The sequence below is a fragment of the Nesoenas mayeri genome (assembly GCF_963082525.1).
Source record: "Nesoenas mayeri genome assembly, chromosome: 1".
Classification (NCBI taxonomy): Eukaryota; Metazoa; Chordata; class Aves; order Columbiformes; family Columbidae; genus Nesoenas; species Nesoenas mayeri.
Window position 1 is genome coordinate 113,191,784 of NC_137541.1, and position 22,866 is coordinate 113,214,649.

General features: G+C 35.9%; 1 protein-coding gene across 5 annotated transcripts in view; it reads right to left on the reverse strand.

The window, feature by feature from the left end:
- Window positions 1-22,866, reverse strand: part of DMD (dystrophin) — a gene marked incomplete at both ends in the record, with an annotated part of 1,256,016 nt that overhangs the window by 869,184 nt on the left and 363,966 nt on the right. For all 5 annotated transcript variants that reach the window (XM_080362523.1, XM_080362521.1, XM_080362520.1 and 2 more), the window contains 3 exons: window positions 5,194-5,286; window positions 8,275-8,352; window positions 9,334-9,426. In XM_080362523.1, the coding sequence (XP_080218649.1) occupies window positions 5,194-5,286; window positions 8,275-8,352; window positions 9,334-9,426 (264 nt within the window). The remainder of the gene's footprint in view (window positions 1-5,193; window positions 5,287-8,274; window positions 8,353-9,333; window positions 9,427-22,866) is intronic.

The window sequence follows — 22,866 nt, forward strand, 5'->3', positions numbered from 1 at the left end:
AATTTCATTATAATTCTCCACTTGAATTGCTCTGCATCCACTACCAGTTGCAGAACAACATTCAGTGCAGAAGCTACTTTATTATAAAGGGTGGAGCACTTTGAAATTCTGAAAACCTTAAGATAACATGTAGGAGCTGTAATCTCAAAGAATAATCAACAACAAAATTAATTACTATGATACTCTAAAAAAAACCCCAAACCATACCATTTTATTGTTCATTCTGGTAAATGGTTTGCTAGTTTTACAGTAATTAATTCAATAATTTGAATAAATGAAGATATGAATTACTAAAAGGATGTCATATTTTTACATCTCAGATGCACACCACCCAAAGAGTATCAGTGTCTTCAATTTTCTTTTTGAGACTTAGGTATAAAGTTAAATTTATAGGTTACTAGTTTCTGAAATAGGAGGAGAAACTGATCCTCTCTAAATTTCATGGGATTCATTCTTGACTTTAGTCTAACATATAATTTGCACCAATGAAAATTAACATAAAATTCTGTCAGATAAGAACAGCAATATTTTAGAGTTGACTCCATTTCTACACCAGGATATAGAAAGTAAAGATTTTAATAAAATCACAAAATAAACTATTTAGTTTTGCTTAGTATTTTTGAGTGGATGTTTTGAGTTTTTAATTAATATTTTCAGTGTCTTCATATTTGAGAGCTGTCAAAATAAATTTACATAATTCAGCAAGAAGCTAAGAGTTTTGCCTCCTATATTTCCATGCAAAAACCCTTAACTAATAACAAATAGAAAATTTTGTTGTTCATGAACTCAGGTGCCAAAAAAGAAGAAAAATTTTTGAGATTAACATCTATTCCATCAAACTTAAACAATATGAAAGACTGGAAAATATTGACATTGCAGTAGTGGAGAACTGGCCAAGCCAGGGTTTCATTGCTCATTTTGGATTTTTATCAAGTGCTTGTATTTACAAATTCAGATTTATATTACAAGAAAACAGCCATATTTGAGAAATACAACACACCTTCTTATAGAAGGATAAATGCATGAATGCAGAAACACAAGGTTTAGAAATAGAAAAGTTCATAACATATAGAAAAAATCAAGTGTGTGAGCTGACATTAACACAACAGAAAGGAAACAGAGGGAACTTGGCAAAAACAATAAAACAGTGTGTTGTCAGAAAGCAAATTATTCTGAAGAATCCAGGTGATAGTTTTCCTTTTGATTTAAAGAGACAAAGAAAAAAACTCAGCATTTATTTCTATTTTTGAGTAAATGAATATAAAATAGCTTCAAACTCATCTCGCTGAGTTTAATATACTGACAATGGATAAAGATTTACTATCATTTTCCTGCATTTCTCTGCGACAGTGAAGACTTACGTGTATGGGGTTTTTTTGTTGTCTCCTAAGGAATGGCAAGCATTTAAAATAACAAAGTAAAAGGTGTCTGATCTTATACCGAAGGCTGAATTCATTTCCCATTAAGTGAGAAATGTTGAAAAACTCCACTCCACTTCTACAACTGGAACCACCTTGTCATTCTGAGTGCCCTGAGGGGTGCTGCCACCACTCCCACCCATCATCTCGGTCCCACCACACAGCACCATGCCACACCATGGCATGCCATGGTACATCATGGCAGGTGCAGCACCATGCTGCCCACAGGTTGGCTGGACCCTGGAGCAAGATCAGTGTCTCAGCAGATAAGTGCTGGCTGACACTGAATTTAGAAGGAAGCTTTTTGAAGGCTTCTCAGTAAATGTATGTATAGGGTCCCTCAGCATCCCAGGTTCAAAAGCTACAGTCATTTCAAAGTGTCTGGTAGGCTCTGACCCTTGCTGTCAAATGATGAGGTGACCTCTGATACTCATTTCTTTGTTACCTCTAATTTCTAATGCAGTAAAACCTGCAGGAAACAAAGCTCTAAGGTATAGGAAACTTCAACTTCGGAGAACAGAAATATTTGCTTTTCCTGGGGAATGGACCTATTTTACGGCAAAAAGAAAATACTCTATTTTGAACAGTAGCAGGGAAAAAGGCAACACAGATGTCACCAAGATGACTTCCAACATGTCAAACTGTCAAATGGAAAGCTGTGAATGGAATGGAAGCACTACTGTTCTTGTCACCACTCTGAGAAGTGGCCAAAATCAGAATAGCGTGCCAAGGCCTGGCCCACGGTGGCAGGGGACCTCTGATCTCCCTGCTGCAGGACCATGGCCTGGACTTTGTGTGTGTAGCTGTGTGCGTGTAAGGTGGCCAGCAACGCAGCACGACCTCAGGCTTGCACTACATCTGTTCCACCTAAAACCAACACTCAGGCACATAACATTTTGTAAGACTGGCACTTGGCTTCAGGATGCCAGCCCCTAGAAGAGAGGGAGGGAAGGAGAGAATCTAAGAGAGATATACTCAAAGCAAGTTGTTTTAAATCTACTCAATCAAATAGGGACATTACAGCTCCCTGACAGAATGACATTTGTAATTTTTACTTGCAATATTTCAGGTATTCTGACTGCACAGATTACTTTTTTATAGCTAGAATCCATTGAAGACTTTCAAATCACATTTAAAAAACTCTTCTAAGAACATTTTCATAGATGTTCAAGACACCTATCAAAGTGAAGGATGTTATTTGCTCATTGATTTGAGGTGGATTGACAGAACTGTTAATATTGCATTTCCACCATTGTAATTCAAAAGGAAATTAAATGGTAATTCCAATTAAAATACCAGTTCTGCAACAAGCACACAATAGACCTGATGTAACAGGTCTATAAACAAGGCTGATTGACTGTTGAAATGCACCTCTCTGAAATATTTGCCTTATGTATATGCCTATTATTTTGCCTTTTTTTCTGAAGAAAGTTGAGGTTTTGGTTGTGACTCTTACTAAACATTTTTTCTAGGTTTTTTGTTTTTTGTTTTTTTTTCCATGCTCTACATGAAAATAAGTTTGCTCGTAAAAACAAAACAATATGCACGCTGCAATATAGAATGATTTTCCATTCTTAAGAGTCTTTGTCAAATATAACAGTTAAAAATTAATAGTTTGGTTTTGTTTTTGTTTAAAGGTTAATGCTGCAGTAAGGCTGGGATCACAGAACTGTGAGAAAGAGGGCAGCAGTTTCAAGGGAGTAAAAACTCTGATGGATTCAGTACCATAAAGAGCTTTGGCAGCAGGTGCTCAACTCAGAATGATGGTTCAATAACAGTGAAACTTTTAATAATAATCTGAAAAACAAGTTAGATAAGAAAGGACACAATCACCACAGGGGATACAGAAGGACACAAGATTTCTACTGAACAGAAATTAGAGTGGCAAGAATTAGTAGAATCTTGTCTGCTGCAACACCTCTACCGCTGCCTCTCCACAATGGGACTGCTGACATCCATTCTGACTGGTAATGTCTCATTATTGCTTTCATGCATAGTTCTTCTACCATGTCCTTTTTTTTTTTTTTTTCTTCTTCACATTTTATGCAAAGAGACTGACATTTTTGCAAGAGATGGTTTCGTGTCATGTATAATTACAGATCTGTCCTAACCTGGTCCTGGCTGTAGAATGTGAAATTGGAAAAAGCTTCTTGTCTGTTCATCTGAAAAAGAGTAACTGTCCACACAACTCATGGTGTTTCTCTTTTGGTTTTTTGGTTTGTTTGTTTGTTTGTTTGTTTTTACATGCAGGCAGATAAACTTCATCTAGGTGAATTCTACCCAAATTGGAAATTTAGTTACAAAATTTTGAATAAGAAGAGAAGTCAAGAACATGCAGGTCACTTCCTTTCAGTAATCCGTGAATAAAATGAACTGAAACACAGAACTCTAAGTATAAACACAGACTGAATCACTATGGCTATACCAAGAAAGTGACACACCTTTAACCACTGCTTTGTAAAATATCATCCCTGGAGTTTTCATACATGGGTAGTTCAGCTGAAGTCACAAGTACCATCAGAACTACTGCCACAGTTACCACCAGGCTCAAGATGAAGCTTGAAATGAATCACGTGTGTACTGCAAGCAAGTGGTGATCTAAGAGCACATGTCTAATGCAAAAAACCTCAGAAGACTATACCAAGGAACATGTGTGTCTTCTACATGTGTGCAAGTATGCTTTAAGAGGAATGGTGGGAAAATGTAAAAGAAAAATCTATAAGTACGCAGCTAATACTAAAGCACATCTTTAACACTTTGCTTCAGGATAAAATATGAACAAATCAAAATATGTACTTGAATAGTCATCTCAGACCATAATTCAAGTAAAGTAAAATACAGTGTTTCAAGGATTATCGGTAAAAGTTGCACAGCTAGGTATCATATACTATCTGCTCTTAACAAATAATTTAAAAAAAAGTTATACAATTGAACTAGTACTATTAGAAGAAAAATGGTCCCTACTTCAATGAGTGATGCACATGTGATTTTTTATATAGGAGTGTTTAGTTTTTAATATAAAGTCTCTCAGGCTCTGCTTCCCACCATCTTTTCTTCTAGTGCTACAAAAAACTACAATTGCAGATTATGGCTTAGGGAACCAAGCCAAAAAATTGGACAGACTCTTAGACCAGAATCATATAAACACGCAGACTCAGAGCATCTAGATGCTAGTTTGAGTTTTGAATTTTTATTCTACTGCTGTCTCAAAATTTGACTACTTAAGTGTCCTTATCCACCATGTTGATTTTTACTAGATGTATGTCACAATCCCCTCTTTTTCTCTAAAGAGAAAAGAAGCTCAATGAGCCACATCTGCTTCAATAGATTGTCAGAGTAGCAGCTTTTTAGCACTCTAAAAATAATTCTTGGCAGGCTGGGTCAGCAGTGATTAGCAACAAGTGCGATTACTTCATGAAAATATAAGTCACTCTCTCTAAGATACTAAAAACTGGCTATGAAAGCTATATATCCACATTGGCTTTGTCTAGTTATTTTTCTTACAATAACTGTATTATATATTGTCTTGAAACATCTGTGAAAACAGAGCCAAAGGAGATGCTGCTAATGCTCTAAAACCTTTTTTATCTTCTCAAGATTCTTAATATTCTAAATATTCTAGGTAATATGTAAACAGACTGCCAGAAAACTTACTGATTTAGGACATCCTTTGCAATGTCTATATTTACTGTGAAGGTTGTAGCTGGATAATAATGGAGAAAAAGATCAGTGGAATAAAGGTACTTCATGGAAAGTAAGCAGCAGCACCACTCACCTGCCAGTGGAGGATTATATTCCAGATCAAACCAAGAGTTAGCTTATGATTTCCATCCACAATGTCTGAGCTCCCAATATTTACCAAATCAACCTAGTAAAGAAACAAAAAAATATTTGTACAAGATTAATAGCAAGCATGAGAGATTGGTGTTATTTTCATATATTTGGTGTTAAAACTTTCTTTGTGGTGAGGGAGTGGGAGGAATGGGTTAGCACAAATATCTCATTTGGTTTCTGTTGTTTAGTAAACACTCATGTTGGCACAATTAATGAGCTGGCAAAAATGACGCAGTGATGTAGAGTTCCAATTATTCCAGTTATAGCATATTGTGAAAATATACAATTAAAAGTGATAGCTAATAATAACTCAAAAAATCAAAAAGCCTCAGTAATTACAAATCACAAAACTGACAGGTGACACAGAAAAACTCCTGTATCATGCTCCTTACACAGCACACTTTGCTGAAAGCTACACACACATCTACACACTGTAAGAGACTACAAACCCAAAATATTATTCTACATATTTAGATTAAAAAAGAACGTATAGAAGCTATTTTGCCTTAATTAAATTCTACACTGTATAAGACAAGGCAGAATGTGTTCTAGAATACAGAGAAATCAATGATTGTGATCTAAGCAAGCCTTTTCCACATTAGTTTGTCCAGTAACATAGTTTTTCATTATTATGCATTTGCAACTTTATAATGCATCAGCATTTATCACCCTGTAATATTCTTTCCTCCATGTATGAAATGATCCTTCACTCTCTCTCCACTTTTGACACTATTTTAATAAGAAAGTCGAATTCAGGGATGTGAGTGCAAGACAATACAAGCTAAGACCTGTACTTTTGGATGGAAACTATGACTCTAAAATTTGCATCGTCACTGCTTCACAGATGCAGTTTTTCATGGTCAGAATTATCTTCATACAGTAAAGTACCCCATTCCTTCACAAATTACTCTACTGCACTTCTGAAGGTATTTGAAGTTCCATCTGTAGAATGACTAAAGATTTTACACACTCATAACAACCCTCTTTTTTTTTTTTTTTTTGGTTACAATGCATCTATGTATAGGTCATTTTTATTAATCGCATACAAAGTAGATATTTTGTCAAGAACTGTAAGACTCTCTAAGAACTCTTTTCTTTAAAAAATCATCATTTTTGTAATAAAAGCATGTGAGACTGGCATTTTTTTCTAATCAGCAGTGTTTTGGAATGTTTCCCAAGTGGAATTTGGACTTTATGGCCTAAATTTTAAATGCTGTCCATGTAGCAAGTTACCCACTACAAAGCTTATTAGAGTACCACCTACATGTCCTACAGCCCAAATCCTCCATCTGTTTGTGGAAATGAAAGCCTGAATACACCTGAGCCTACCTCTATTTTCCTGAAACAGAGGAACACTTCTCAGTTTGTCTCAACATTGTCTGAGGCTATATTGGGGCAAGCCCTCACCCCAACACCATCACCTTTCCGTGAGAAAAAAAGGAAATCTTTAAAATGGATTGACTGGAAGCAGCAGCATTTTTCAGTCTGCTACTACCCAGATGACTGCAGAACCTCAGAGCAAGGATGGCACATACCAGCAGAAAAATCTAGATCAGTCCCGGGCTTTAAATAGATTCAGAATCATTGACTTTGCATTCCTGAAGACTCATAGAAATTGCTCTTGAGACGATTTTGAAGGTTGAGGAAACTATTTCAGAGGCCAATCTTCTTGTTTTATACTAATTTGATACAGTGCATATACACACTAACACTATATTAATTTTTTATATTGTGTATAACTTCTACGGTTTTCATTACATTAATATAAATGGCCACTGGATGACCACTTCACTTTCTAAAATAACATTTTTTCTTTTATATTATTCAACTGGAATACTCTCTGTTTTCTTTCCATATTCAAAAAGAACTATTGTTGTGTTCGGGAAACTGAATGAACAGTACATTAATGGATTTAGCTGATATTTAATGAATAAATACTTTTTTAAAATATTTACTATCGAAATCTGTAACCATATTCCAGGTATGCAATGAAAACCTTGTTTTATACTTTGAAATAAAGTACTCCTGATTTTTTCCAACCATGTCAAATATTGAAGATTTTAAAGAATTAGAAGCTTTGCCTTCTATTTATTTACATGAAATTCCGTTGTTTTTTTTTTTTTAAATCAAGCTGGATGTCTTTATGCCAGTCTTATAAGGTCACTTTCATTTATGCACAAATCTTCAGATGGATAAGCATTACCTTAGATTTATAAAATCGATGACTTTATTCAGCAGCTGAACTCAAGCATGTTTAGTGACCTACTGCGGCTATCAAGAAATCCAATATAATAAGCAGCACAGAATACATTATCACCGTTCGATCACTTCTTACTGTTATGTTTAAGCGCATGTTGTACTTTGTTTGAATTTATTCTGGAGGAGGAGGTATGATATAATTAGTTGGCCACTGAAAATGTCTGCTAAAGTTATGGGTCCATTAGAATGCTTGCACAAGGAAGATAATAGAAAAATATTTACTCAAAAATGATGCATAGGATACTGGCTTGAAAAGTCAATCCTGACAAAGTAGAATGAAAAGTGGTTTTGATATGATTCATTTCCTTAATGTTCTGAATCATAAGGAACAGACATCAATGAAATTTTACCAAAAAGGTTTCTTGTAGGAAAAGCCTCAGTTTTTCAGACTTCATAATCATCAGAGCTTGTGAGTAGGTATTTTGATAGGTAGCACCTTCTAACCAACTATGGATGACTTCTTCTTACTGACCTTTTAAAATGTATTTTAAACATCACGCATTACCATAAAATTGTGCATGTTGATCACTCTCCAGATAGCATCTGTTACAGATATATTATTCAAACATTTGCTGGCAGTGGATTTTAAATTCTTCCAAATACATTCCATCCTGGTACTGAATGATAAAGTATCCAAGTCACATTAATGAAACTGCCTTGCTCCAGTAATCATATGCTATAGGCCAGAGTTTGATCCAACACTTACAAAGCATTGAGTATGCTATCTATAGGATGTTTTGACCCTCTCCAGCTGATTACTTACGTTATTTCTCTGCAAAATCTGCAGTGCTTTGTTGACATTGTTCAGAGCATGAACTCTTGTGGAGCCTTTTTCTTTTGCCTACAAAGAAAACAAAACAAAACTGACTGCCCAAAATCAGAAACTAGAATACACTATATGTAAGCCCCATCTTCTATTACACTCATGGTTTTCTATTTCATAAGTTTATGACAACAACAATGGGAATATTAACATACACTGTGTATATGCAGCTTCCCAATATGAAATAAAGATGAATGTGAAACAAACTTGATCACCAGTTGGAGAGTAATTTGGTATCTTGACATTTTTTCAGTGAATGAATAATTGAAATGCATAGAAAATCAGATAATTCCTGATTGTTTTTATTATGATTAGTCTTCTTCCATACAGCACAATTTAGGAACATTATTATGACAGCCAAACAGATAAGCATCTCTTTGTTTTATTTTTATTTATAAATATACTCCCTCTGGATTTTGATTCTCAAATTCCCAGTCTCCTTCATTAGTCTTTTACAGAGAAGTTTGAAAGAAAGATCCCAAGCTTACAAAGTCCAAGTAGGAACACAAGAAAGGATATTCAAAAATATGTGTGATGCGTCACTTCAGAATTTCCAGGTTAATAACAGCAAGCTCTTCTCTGTTTTCAGATATGTACAACTCCAATACACTGACTGTAAGTATGAAGTTTACTAGCAAAATATTCTAATTCTGCACATAAAATTCTCTTTCTTGTATTTGGCACAAACATCTAGCGATAAATAATTTCTGAATTCCAGCTAAAATCTAAATATCTAAGATGAACACTGCCTCAGTCCTCTTTGCCACACTTCCTTAATAAGTGCATACAACAAAGCTGAACATTTTCATTTCAAATATATGTTTATTTCTCAGTTGCATTGTTTCCTCAGTTTCAAATGAAACTTAAAAATATTCAGATCCCTAAAAAATACCATTTTGACAGTCTGTCCCCAGTGGTGAAAATTAATTAACAACACCTACTACAACTACCACAACATCAATATTTCAATATACAGGTAACATGTTAATATAAACATACAAGTTTTTGGCCTGTAAGACATTCCAGGAGCTCCAGAAGTCTTCGTCCATCTCGAAAATCATTAAAAAGATCTTCAATGTAGCGTCTTCCAAACTGAAATGCAACAATGGCTTTAGTTAGTTCAAATACCAAATACCAAAAAAAAAAGGAAGGATCAAATTGCCAAAATAAGACCAGAAAGCTTGTAAAATCCACTGTCTTGCAAAGTGGTGTATTCCACCTATGTAAATACACTGTGCTATCTAATTAAATACTAAATATGAAATGTATGATGCAAAGTAGAGGAAAATATCTTACAGCTAGACTCATAGGGTTCTTATACATCCATTTTTTAACAGAATTCTGTTGCATAAGAGACATTAGTGCCTACCTTATTTCAAGTATGTTTCTTAGGGTAAGAAATGTACATCTTTTATTCCCTCTGAAAATTACTATTGATATAATTTGTGAGAAACTGCTGCGAATCAAATAATTCATAATTTGTACAAACAGCATTAATTCAAACAATTAAGTCAGAACTAAATACCAGTGAAGCTAGAACACAAACTGGAATTGGCAATTAAGGTGCTATTCACAAGAAAAAATAGGAAAAATAATTTCCCAACTGAAAAAAAAAATCCAAACACAGAAAAATATATCAAGTTTAAGTGCCTAACAGGTGCTCTTTCACATGGTAGAAACAAACTTGGAATTACACAGAAATAAGATTTAGGTTTATTCCAGTGAGGATCTTAGAAAGTTATCTATGTTAACAGGACATACTTGAAACTGTACTGAATCAGAGTCTTATTACCATAAGTGGCTAAAACACAATTCATATTTTGTACACAGCATTTGCAAAAGATGGAAAGAAATAATTTAGATTTTCTCCCATGTGACAATGGTAAAGGACCATTTACTCTCTCTAAAATTCAAGTCAAGTTTCTGATCTGAGGGTTTTACTAATGTATTAAATTTTAACTATATAGATATATAATTTTGTATAATTTAGTCACTGTGCAACTTTTGTGTGCACCTTTTGAGTTTTGACACATTTTTGTATGTATGAGAGCTATTGAAAACTACAACAGTGATTATTTTGTGCAGTGTCAAGTAGATTCACATGTCCACATTATTTCTGATTTGTGAAGTCTCACACATGCTTTGGTTGATTTGAGATGAAGCATCTGTATTTTAGTTTGCTAGAATTGACACCATGCTAACCTACATTGCATATCCTCCATTTTTACCACAGAGCTAGGTAGAATTGGGAATCCATATTACAGAGAAAGCATTTGCTTTCCTGTCAGCCGTGTTGTTTTGCTACTCATTAGAGCTAGCTGGGAATTTAATGAAAAATGTATTTTGTCAGAAAATATGAATTCCTTCAGGTTTCTTAAACAGAGGACAGAATTAAGGACATTATATAGTGCCAGACTCATTTTTCCTTGATCAATAAATATTTATGTGTACAGCACAAACCTTAGTGCTATTGGCTATTCTGGCATTATTCTTTCCTCCCTCCTTTCTCTCTCACTGCTCTTCTGGGCCAAGAGCTCCTTTCCTTACCTTCATTTTTTTTTGGTAAGTTCTTTTTTCTGTTTAATGGAAAAAAAAATAAATCCAAAACTTCAACAATCTTCTACAGTAATGAAAATCCTAGTTTTCTAGCCAGCTTTCATGCCCTGCACAACCCATTCCAAATAAGAGCTCATTTTCTAGTTAGCACATGTGCTGCCACTTGACTACCTAAAATATCTAAAAACCAGTACAGAACAGATTCACATATGATTTATTCACCCTGCTCAGCCTCTTGAATTATGTGTTTAAGTAATAATACTCAGCAACTCTATTTCCTGCCTTGCATTTAGTATGAGAAATAGTTTTGATAAAATGTTTTAAATTATGGTATGAACAATCTTGTGCCATTATGCAAGTCAAGTCATGCATGATATTCCTGAAGTTGTCAATTACTTTATACACCACAAATTTAAAACTAAAACATATGGCTAAATCAGAGAGACTTGATTTTGTTGCCTAATCTTGGAGGAAAATAAATAAATAAATAATTGCAGAAGGAAAGCAGAGGACCTATGCTTTTCTAAGGGAACATTTCAGCATTCTTTGGGAAGCTGAAGTGATCAATAGGCCCTTCTGTAACACTATGAAAGAGCTGTGCCCATACTGATACTGAATCACTCTGGGAATATGAGCACAATGACATTTTGATAATAGAATATAATTGCATTGGTTTGTATCATAAGAGAAAAACGAAACTAGCTTTCACAACTGCCTCTGTGTCTTGCTTCCTTTTGAAGTATTTAATGTATTGGCTTGAAATCCATCTAGACAGCCAAAAATTTTGTGAGACAATATTTTGGGTTTTGTTTGTTTGTTTTAATAAAGCTTTCAGAAAGAAAATAAAGGCACAGCATGGTAGCATCCCCACCAGGACATATAAATTACAAATGTATTAAAAGTAAACATTAAAACAGAAGTTACTATTGATTTTTTTAGGGTATTAGAAGTATACTTTCCATGAATCAGCAACTCAAAATACCTTAAGATGCCCTATACTGTTGCCACACATCATCCTTAACCTAAAGAAGGTAGCTGCTTTTCTGACAACAAGATAATTAAGTCCTTTTTCTCAAATAGATTGAACGTCTTCACTGAATTGACATTATGGTAAGTCTTCAGAAACAAAAGGCTCAAAGATGCATCAAATAAATTCACTGTGTCATTGAAAAGTGTCTGCTCAGTTGTATGAGCTTTGAAAACAATGAAAAAACAAACACAGCTAGCCATTGGCTTCCCAAAACAAATGCCTAGTCCTCTATTGCAAAATTCTCTTTGACAATAACCTTATTTAAAACTTTGTTTAAGTTGTGTTCTATAGCCACTGCCCTTTAACTACAGAGGAATTAAAATATTCAGAAGCATCTCCTATGTCATTTGTATGCACGTTGATTTGTTTCTTGCCCTATGTTACAAATTTTTCCAGAGTCAACTTTTTAAAAATGCCCAAAGCATTGTCGGTTCAGTTAGTTTTTCTTCTTAAAAATCAAACTGATGGAAGAGATGGGAGAAACGAGGGAGTACAGGAGAGAGGAAGGACTGCAGACACTGCCTGTGAAGCACAGGGCAACTTTTCATCAATGTGGTACTAATTTCCCAACTGGCAGTCTGACTGAAAGCAATATGAAACTAGAGACAGTTGTATGATCTCAATCAATATATAAGCTATCTATAACATTAGTCAAGTATATCAGCAAAGTAATTGTCATGTTACTTGTTTATTTTAGGGAGAGCAGCAATTCACAGAGGATTTGGGAGATTAGTGACAGGGATAAAAACGACAATGAGAAAAAAAAAAAAACAACAAACAGAATAAAAAAAAAGAGGAAATAATGGGAGGGCAGGGGAGGGGAAAGGGACTAAGAACAAGTCATAACTTAAATATTATCTCACAAGCACAAAGCTTAGAAATGTTCTTCTGTTTCCTGAGATTCATAAACGTTGAAAATTTCAAGCAATGAGTCCATAATAACAACTCCAGCAAAATACATGACAACAGAAGACTATAACACAGCTTTTATTTGAAGATCTTTAATATGCATCTTTTTTCTTTCTTTATTTTTTTTTTTTCCCTGTTTTATAAAAATACCTATGATACTTTCCCCCCTTTTTCCAGAAAAATTATAAAGGGTGAAAACTCGGCTGAGGAAGAGATCTCAGAATTTTCATTTTCCTTTGCAGGCAAGTATACATTTAGATTACACTTTTCATTTAAAGGCAGACTGGAGTATAAAAAGATTATTACAGTAAGACAAGTTGGATACTATTTCTTTTGCTTCTTATTGGCTTATTATTATCAGTTCATGTGGAAAATCTAGCAACCAAAACTATCAACAGATTGAGAGAGACAGAGAATAAAAAAGGCACTGTAAAGACAGATAACTCCAGGTTATGCATGACCCTATACAGATTATTTAAGTTTATATTAGGCATAAATAGGCAAAATCATCTTACAATGAATCTAGCAGACACAGAAGTCTTTCAGACTCCTGGGACGGGCAAATAACCAAGACCTTTGCTTGGGACAAGACCTGTGCCTCCAGGAGGGGCAGGGAACCCAGACCAGTGCAGTCCCAGACTGATGTGGTCCACCTGTGCCCCCAGCCTGTAGGGCTGTGGAACAAAGAGCCAGAGGTGCCCTGCAGTTTGGCTGGGACCTCGGGCTGCTGATGGTTTACTAAAAAAAAATGAAAAGACAAAATATAGTCCAGAAAGGCAGAAGGACATAAGGCATAAGTCTTCACATAACTTTTTCAAGTAACTGTCTCCTCAAGTTCAGTTTATATATCTGTAAATTTTGCTGAATATACATCAGTAAGAAATAAATATAGAACTCGGTTGGCTTACAGATGTTAGCCTTAGTAAGACTTTCAAGAATCAGCCTTTTCTTGCAGTTGAAATATTTGATGCCTCACTCTGTGAAACAATAAAGAAAAGCCATTGAGCTAATCTCCACAGATCTTTTAAGTCAGTTTTAATAAAAGAGGGATTATTAATACTCACTCTTGCTCTGTTAAATATATTAAAAATTGAATTTCTCTCTCCGACATCCTCATTTATGGTTTATTCAGTTCTGCTGGGAAGTTCTGTGAAAGTAACTGACATTTCGTTTCATTGATGCTGGATTACTATTACAGCAGCAAAAGATATTGTCCAAGTCATGAAGGAGGAAAGATGCACCCAGCAGTTTAATTATTAGGCCATAGCTTTACTGACACATGGAAAGCACTAAGCAATAACTTGAGGCGCACAAGCCACCCTTTCTCCCTTCATTCTTTTCTCCTGTTAGAACATGGAGACATCCATTCTGCAGCAGGTGAAACTCTATGCTGGCCAGTTTTAAGTCAAGCACTGTGCACGTTGTTTGCCTCTCTACTGTCAGAGCTCCAATTTGTTTCCCAGCATTTGCAGCAGAAACCTTTTATTTACAGCCTAACTTCAGTTTTAAAGGAATTGTACAGAGAGGTAACTGATGAACATCAGTATTTTAAAAATTACTGCTACTGACCAAGCAGGAAGAAACCCTTTTCTAAAGATGCTGCACTCTTCTCACAGGCAACGGACCAAATATTACCATGAATTTTCAACAAGGTAGCTACCACAATGCGTGCAGCAGGTCCAGAACACCCAACTCCATCCTTAAAGAGGGGTCTAGGGGCAGGTCTTACTAATTATCTGAAGGCAGTTCCTGTTTGTGGGACAGGACAAATTCTCCCAGAGTAGGAGTTGGTTTCCTATTCAGACCCTGATGTTCATGCAACGACACCAGACTCTCCTGGCACATCTCTGCCGTTCTTGTAAAAGCATATTTTCCCCTCAACACAAGTAGTCACTCTGGTTTTCTAGTGACATTACAGAGAAGGATACTCTCACACCCATAAGTTTCTGAAGAAAAACTCGTTATTTTCATTTTAAAATAAATGAGAAAATCACACTGCAGAGGCCATACATATCCAGAACAGAAATACAGATGTAATGAGAGATGCAATTATGTTAGTGTAGTTAACATTGGTTTTCTTAGCTCTCAGAAATTTGTCTCTAAATTAAATGTATATCAAGGAACAAGCAAATAAATTTGTCATAGTAACTCACACCTCATATTTGGTTTACCCTCATCTAGATCTTACCCAAGAAAGACAGAGAGGTGCAGAAAGTTCTGACATCAAAGAAGAGAGTTAATCAACAGGTGATGAGCAGTCTTGCCACAGTCTCCAATTATTGTGTAGGCTCTACAGAAAATCTATATTATCTCCTGAATACACTTTATCATACTCTTGTGAAGCCAGTACATAAGGCCTTCTGAGATCCAATATGCAAAAATATTTTCTTTGTAGAATCTTCTAATCTACCTTTCCTTTGTTGAATCCTACTGTAAGATTAATTAAGTGATAATTGAAATATTGGAAGTTTCATCATGCATAACAGAACCTCCTAAAGTTATGTTGAAATGCTCCCTATCCTTGGGTTCACTGAAATTCATGAAATTGTTTTCTCTGCTCTGTATTAATTAGACACGTTGCATTTTAAAAGCCAAAGCCAAAATAGTTATCATCTATCTTATTCTCATATATATTTTTCCTTATGAGGTTTATTTGATACAACTTGAATTCACTTCCTTTAGTCATTCTATCTTATCTATTAATACCATTTGAAAATGAGATTTTGAAATGAATCACATCACTAAGCAGATTATTTTTTCCAGATTCAGTATGTTATACTTTTCATAAGAATGAAATTAGATTAATTAGATTAGATATTAATTGTAATAGCATGATAGTAATAAAAAATGAAAGATCTGTTTGGAACAACAAAAAACCCCTACTGATAGAGTCTCAAATTAGAGTAGGAAAAATATAATTATATGAATAGTAGTTTTTTAATACCATTGCAATATATAATATCACAAAAAGCTATGTAATTGATAACATCAATTGCTAAAATGAAAAGATATAATTTCAGTATTTTTAATGTCATTTTTCAGAAGGTTAACTATTCCCGTAGAAGAAAATATCTTATTAAAAATTGATATTGCTCACTAAGTGCAGTCCATAAACATGCAAGTAAAAGAAGGAAGAATTTTTAGACAAAATTTGATGCAACAGTTCGAAGCTGACAGAGAGGGTATAGCCACCTCTGCATACCTACATCTGAACATGGCAGGTTTCAATGTAAGCATATATCTGTTAAAGAAATAAACAGAAGCTTATTACTTCATATATGGTGCATATATTTAATATATAAGCACATATGTCCCTTTTAAAATACGATACAAGTCAGGTTACTGATTCTGTGCTGGATAAAAGAAGGGTTTTTTTGTTATTTTAGTTTGGTTTGGGTTTTTTTTAATGAAAGGTTATGTCTATTCCAATTCCAGTACAGATTTATCTGAGATACAAATCGGGTGAAAAATTGACCCTAGCAGCTCACAGATGATGGGAACAAACATTTCAGAATTGATCCACCCTTCACTTGAACCGTGAAAGCTACACTGACCAGTCAGATAATTCGCACTCCTGTTACTTAGGATTTGGAAGTGTTCTGTCATAGCTTTTCAGTTCTTCTGCCAACCGGAGCAGAAATTCAACTTGCCAACATAACCATTCAACAGCTCAACTTGTTGAGGTAAGGAAAAAAAAAAAAAAAAAAAAAAAAAGCAGTGGGAGAATTGCCAAAGTTTAGAGAAAACTAACCAGTTTTAAAAAAAAAATAAATGTTAAACTCATGCTCACTAAATACATCTATCTTAATTTGCCCACTAATTATGCAAAGTTTCTATTTATTAGGCAGTGGATGCACAATGTTGGCATCTATGGCTTTTCTTTTAAGCAATACAAAGCTTACAGGGATACATAAAATAAATCTGGAAGCTATGGAAGCTATCTTTTTTCACCAGTTTAATCTACCCATATAATGTCACTGAAGCATTCCTTATTTTGCAGTATATTGCTGTTCAAGGTCATTAGATACTGGATGACTAGCAACAGGATCAAAAGAAACCTTCTGAAAGTAGGTAAGAACATGCACTCAGCATGTTCCTGCAAGATTTGAAGAATGAGTCATGAATCGAGAGTCAAGGATAGGGGCACTTCTTTTGACAGTGCAGCTACCTTCATGCGATCTACTAATTAACTGGAATCAGCTTCTTTCCTTGCAAGTATGCATATAATTATGTTTCCCCCCACTGAAAAGAAACATATAAGGAAGAAAAGTATAATAAACAACTGATTTTTTTTTATAATGCTATCTCAGATGCAACTGTCAATAAAAGATGGAATGTTAACTATATTTACATGTTCCAGAATACTTGTATTTTTTGAATTTATAGTGTGTAGGTACTCTTGAGCTTATAGTGGGTAGAGTTTTATAACAGCATTTTTAAACATTGGGAGCTGCAAAGATGAAAATGCAGGGGTTTTGGAAGAAAGAGCCTACTTGCCACTGGAGAAGCACAAACTGTATCTAGCAGATGCCAAATGCAACATTTCTGGCCAAAATTTTCATTTAAGGGAGCATCAGTTCTACAGAAGACTGTTTCCATGAACATCTATTATTCAAGCAACTTTTATTTCCATCTGTGGATATTAGAAAACAGAAAAAAAAGGAATGTCTTCAATCTTGATTAAAATAATGAACATTAGTGCAAAATCTTGGACAGCAGAGAAAGTTTCTTAAATACTATGATACATGTACTCTTGTTTTCTCACATACAAAGATGTCCTTTCTGAATGAGTTTGGATTCTCCCTTCTTTGAGGGACAGGTTTTAGCAACACGTTTTTCATTGATCTAGAGCTTAAATCCTGTCTGCAAAGGAAATCTGAGCGGTATAAATTATTAGCCAAATTTCAAACATTTTTCTTTGGAGGACCTTCAGGTCCACAGTCTTATCTTTGAGAATAAATAAAGCAGACAAGCCCCTACTATTGTTTTTACTTGTAACACACAAACAGTCAGGCTTCTAAATAGGTGCAACTGTAATTAAACAAGACAAGAACACAGCAATTTTAATCAATAAGAAAACAAAAGAACAAACTCCCTAATTATGAGTTGTTGTTGTTACTTGTTTTTTGAATCCCATTTAAACAAGAGACTTAACTGAGATCAGTTCTTCTCTGACCAGGATGTGAAAGAAGCAAATATGATACATAATTTGAATAAAAGCTTTAGAACAAAACACAGTTCGACCCAACACAATGGCTCACATATGTGGCAATTCCATCTCTGTGCTTGCAAAGTGGTGGCACTCCACACTCCAATGGATTTTCACTTCCCTTCTCAAGTCACCTTCCCCAAAGCACTGAAGAATGGGCTAGTTCATGATAAGCCACCAAGGAGGTTGGATCTTCTCAGTCCACAGTGAAGCTAGGCCTCACCTTAGGGCCACAAACCATCAGTGAGAAGTCCAGTTGAATTACCTGAGTGCCAGCTTTGTCAGCCATTGACCATATGGGGGGAAAGCTAACAACTTTCTTATTTCTGCAGCCTAAACTTTCAGTTCTTACTGCTTCAGACAACTTTACATGTAAGGAAGATGTCTACAGTTATCAGTATCAACACAAAAATTGACATGTCTCAGAGAAAGCAGCCTCCTGCATCCTAACCTGGATAACTCGGTAGACCTAAGTCATTGTAGCAAGTCATCCAATTGCTTAATTTGACTTCATCTATGAAGGAAGAACAAAAAGCAAAAGTTCTGGCATTTCTTGTCCTGCTTCTAGTCCAACTAATTCTTACTTTTATTTTGCTTTCATTAACATTTCTCGATTAGGAAACAACTGGCTACTACTTTAACAAAAAAGACAAAGGAATGCTGAAAGGGAAAAGGGTTATCATACAGAAAAGAAGTAAGTAATGAAATTATGTATTCAGTCTTCACCAGTGAGAAGTCATCCTCAAGAACTAACACATTTTGGTAGCCAAATGCAAAACAATCTCTAAGTTTATCTGAGGTAGCACTGCTTTCAAACATATTTTTTCATATATATTATAATTGACTCAACCGAACATGCAAGCGGACAATTCATCCTCCTTCCTAAAGGGTCACAAACATTTAGTCATCTCATTGTATTTTCTGGCACATGAATATGGTCACTCCCTGTCATCTTGCTACACAGCATCCTGGTTGCTAAGTTGAGGAGGTGTGGTCTAGACAATAGAGTAGTGAGGTGGGTTACGAACTGGCTTAAGGAGAGAAGCCAGAGAGTGGTAGTCAATGGTGCGGAGTCTAGTTGGAGGCCAGTATCTAGTGGAGTGCCTCAGGGGTGTGTACTGGGGCCAATATTATTCAATATATTCATTAACGATTTAGACGAGGGAATAGAGTGCACTGTCAGCAAGTTTGCTGATGACACTAAGCTGGGAGGAGTGGCTGACACGCCAGAAGGCTGTGCTGCCATCCAGCGGGACCTGGACAGGCTGGAGAGTTGGGCGGGGAATAACCTAATGAAATTTAACAAGGAAAAGTGTAGAGTCCTGCATCTGGTTAGGAACAACCCCAGGTTCCAGTATAGGTTGGGGAATGACCTATTAGAGAGCAGTGTAGGGGAAAGGGACCTGGGGGTCCTGGTGGACAACAGGATGACCATGAGCCAGCACTGTGCCCTTGTGGCCAGGAAGGCCAATGGCATCCTGGGGTGTATTAGAAGGGGGGTGGTTAGTAGATCAAGAGAGGTCCTCCTTCCCCTCTACTCTGCCCTGGTGAGACCCCATCTGGAATATTGTGTCCAGTTCTGGGCCCCTCAGTTCAAGAAGGACAGGGAACTGCTGGAGAGGGTCCAGCGTAGGGCAACAAAGATGATTAAGGGAGTGGAGCACCTCCCTTATGAGGAAAGGCTGAGGGAGCTGGGTCTCTTTAGTTTGGAGAAGAGGAGGCTGAGGGGTGACCTTATTAATGTTTATAAATATATAAAGGGTGAGTGCCACGAGGATGGAGCCAGGCTCTTCTCGGTGGCAAACAATGATAGGACAAGGGGTAATGGGATCAAGCTGGAACACAAGAGGTTCCACTTAAATTTGAGAAAAAACTTCTTCTCAGTAAGGGTGACAGAGCACTGGAACAGGCTGCCCAGGGGGGTTGTGGAGTCTCCTTCTCTGGAGACATTCAAGACCCACCTGGACATGTTCCTGTGCCACCTCACCTAGGCGTTCCTGCTCCAGCAGGGGGATTGGACTAGATGATCTTTTGAGGTCCCTTCCAATCCCAAACATACTGTGATACTGTGTGAATGGTTAAATCAATTACATATTTGCTTTCAATATAGCCGTTTAAACCTGTAGCAAGGGTAAAATCCATGCAACCGTATCTGAGATGGCTGGTGATCATTTTCATTTGGTGAAAAGGAACAGCCTGCATTTATTTATTCAAAATGAAGGTTACTCCATCAATTTATGTGCCAGAGGGACTTTGTGTGTTCTTGCTGTCCTATGTCAAAGCCCAGCTGAGCAGGAGGGTTTACTGCACAGGTATTACAACCAAGAACTGTTCTGAGGGTTCCTCTACACACACTGTACTTATTTCCAGCAAGCTTAATTTAAATAACATGCTTTAAAAGCATTTTATAAGTGACCAGAAGCATGCTGTAGTTGGGTTTTACATTAACTGATAAGTGCCCATGCCTCTAGTACTCTCTAAAACCTCCATTTTTATTCTTCCATATTGGTACCAATACTGTGATTAGGTATGCTCAAGAGGTGAGGAAGAAAAAAAAATAATAACGAGAAAAAGAAGTTTTTTTGTTTCTTCTGTTTATATATTTATTTATTTGTTTATTTATCTTTCCTCTTAGAGTGTTCCTACTGTAAATGTAATTTATGCAGGTTACATATGTACTATATAGTTTTCTTTCCTTAAAAAGAATGTAAATTTTCAATATTTCTTTCTCACTGTTCACAATGCATCAAATCACATACAATTCTTCATATGGCAAATAGATGAAATTATAACTGCTCACAATATTAGAAGATATTTTGCCTAGATACCTAATTGATATTTTTATAATATCAGTATTACAGTTCTGCATATTATTGTCTGCAAAAATGTGCAACATATTTGTTATGCTTAACATAATATGTTGCAGTGTTTTGGTTACCAGCAGGTAGCATATATATGTACCTCAATCACCACAACTAATGATGGTAACCTACTGAAAATGATTGGCATATGCTGCTTTTGTCATGTCTGCCAATAAATGACTTACTTGCATTTATGAATCTCATTCTCTGTTTATAATTAATGAAAAATAATAATATCAGCTGAATCTCTCTTTAAAACCAATCATTAAAAATTGACTGTAGGAGAGTGAAAAATAAGGAAATAATAAGAGGTTTTGGTCTGCATTTGAGTTGCATGTTTTGTGTTAAGTCATAGCTTATGAACGGCTCCAGAACTTTGTGCATCTTTTTGTTGGATTATACCACCTATTGTTCCCACCATTTACCTATTTTAAAACAATATATATTTTTTGTTATGAAAATGTAGGATTTAATTCTAATCTCAGTTGTTTGCATGGCACTCTTATAAAAATAGTACAGCTAAGGAGTAGCACTCAGCCAGAAATGACACAAAGGAAACAGATGACCAGCAACTAGTCTACAAATTCATAACACCAGTCTGAATACAGCAGAATAAACAAGCACCTGAGAAGTACCATGAATCTGAACAAGCTAGAACAGTTTGGTTCAAACATATGAAAGGAGGAAATAATCCTTTGGATCACATGGGTTTAGACTCATGGAGAACCATATGTAAACATCAGAGATATGCAACAGAGCTTGGGGAAGATGGTTTTGGCTTCTTGATTCACAATGCTGTTCAGCCCAGCCAGCTCAGTCTCAGAAACTAAAATCTGTGGTCACAAGAAGTAACAACAGGGAATGACACTCATAGTATCATACACCTAACGCTTGACCAACACAGTTGATCTTAGTTATTCTTAGTTATTAACCTATTGATTGCCTAGCAGTTGATAAAAAATAGATGCTTTCTGAAATGATGTAATTCACCTTGTGCCTTGGTCTCCCTTAATGCTGCTCATAACAAGGGTCCACAAATCCAACAACTGCAACACCTCAGAGTCATGGATTTCCCAATGAACAGGAATAACCAGTAACAGCTAAAGTCCAGATGGCAAAAGGAAAAGAAGACAGTTCACTGGAGTTCCATGTATGCACTGCAGATCGTACCATCTTCCCAAATCAGCATCAGTTATTGAAACTGAGAAAAGAGTACACCCAAAGATATCCCTGAATGCATAAATCAAGGAATTGTAAGAGAAAAGGCATGGGAAAATTCCACTTTTCCTTTCCACAGTTCAGTCCGACAGTTTACCAAATAAAAGGTGTCTGTGCTTTGACATGAAGGAGTCTTAATAAAAAACCAGAAGTTGCACCTTTTTTATACAAATTCTGGGCAACATCACCTACTGCAGATGCCAGATACCCTGCCACTACATTCTGGCTATACAACCAGTATCACCAGCATTGATACCATCATTTTGAGCCATGGAAGTCCCCAAACTTTCATTGCCCTCAGTACACAGAGGCACCTCTGTGGCATGGGCATCTTCTTTAGCTTGCCTGGGTGAGCTTTCCAATGGCTGAACCTGAACAGCCTGCAGGGCCATGTAGAATTTCTGCTAGGATTAATGCGAAAGGGGACATTATATTTGACTTAGCACATTCTTTGCAGAATTACTGGGCCTTCGGGAAGTAGCTACGCAAATGTCAGCACAATATATGGACAGTGTATGGACATGATGTATGTAATATTGAAAGAAAGTGGGTTGGTTACACAATGCATGGGTTTAAATAGTTCGTGAAGTTTAACCTCAACTGCTGCTATGCATGTTAATCAGATATTCAGTGTCCAATCCACATCAGCACTAATTAGAAAGTGTTATTTACTGTAGAGTGTAGGCTTGCTCGGGCAACTGCCTGACATTAATTATACTTTGAATGCTGGAATTAAAAAAAAAAAAAAA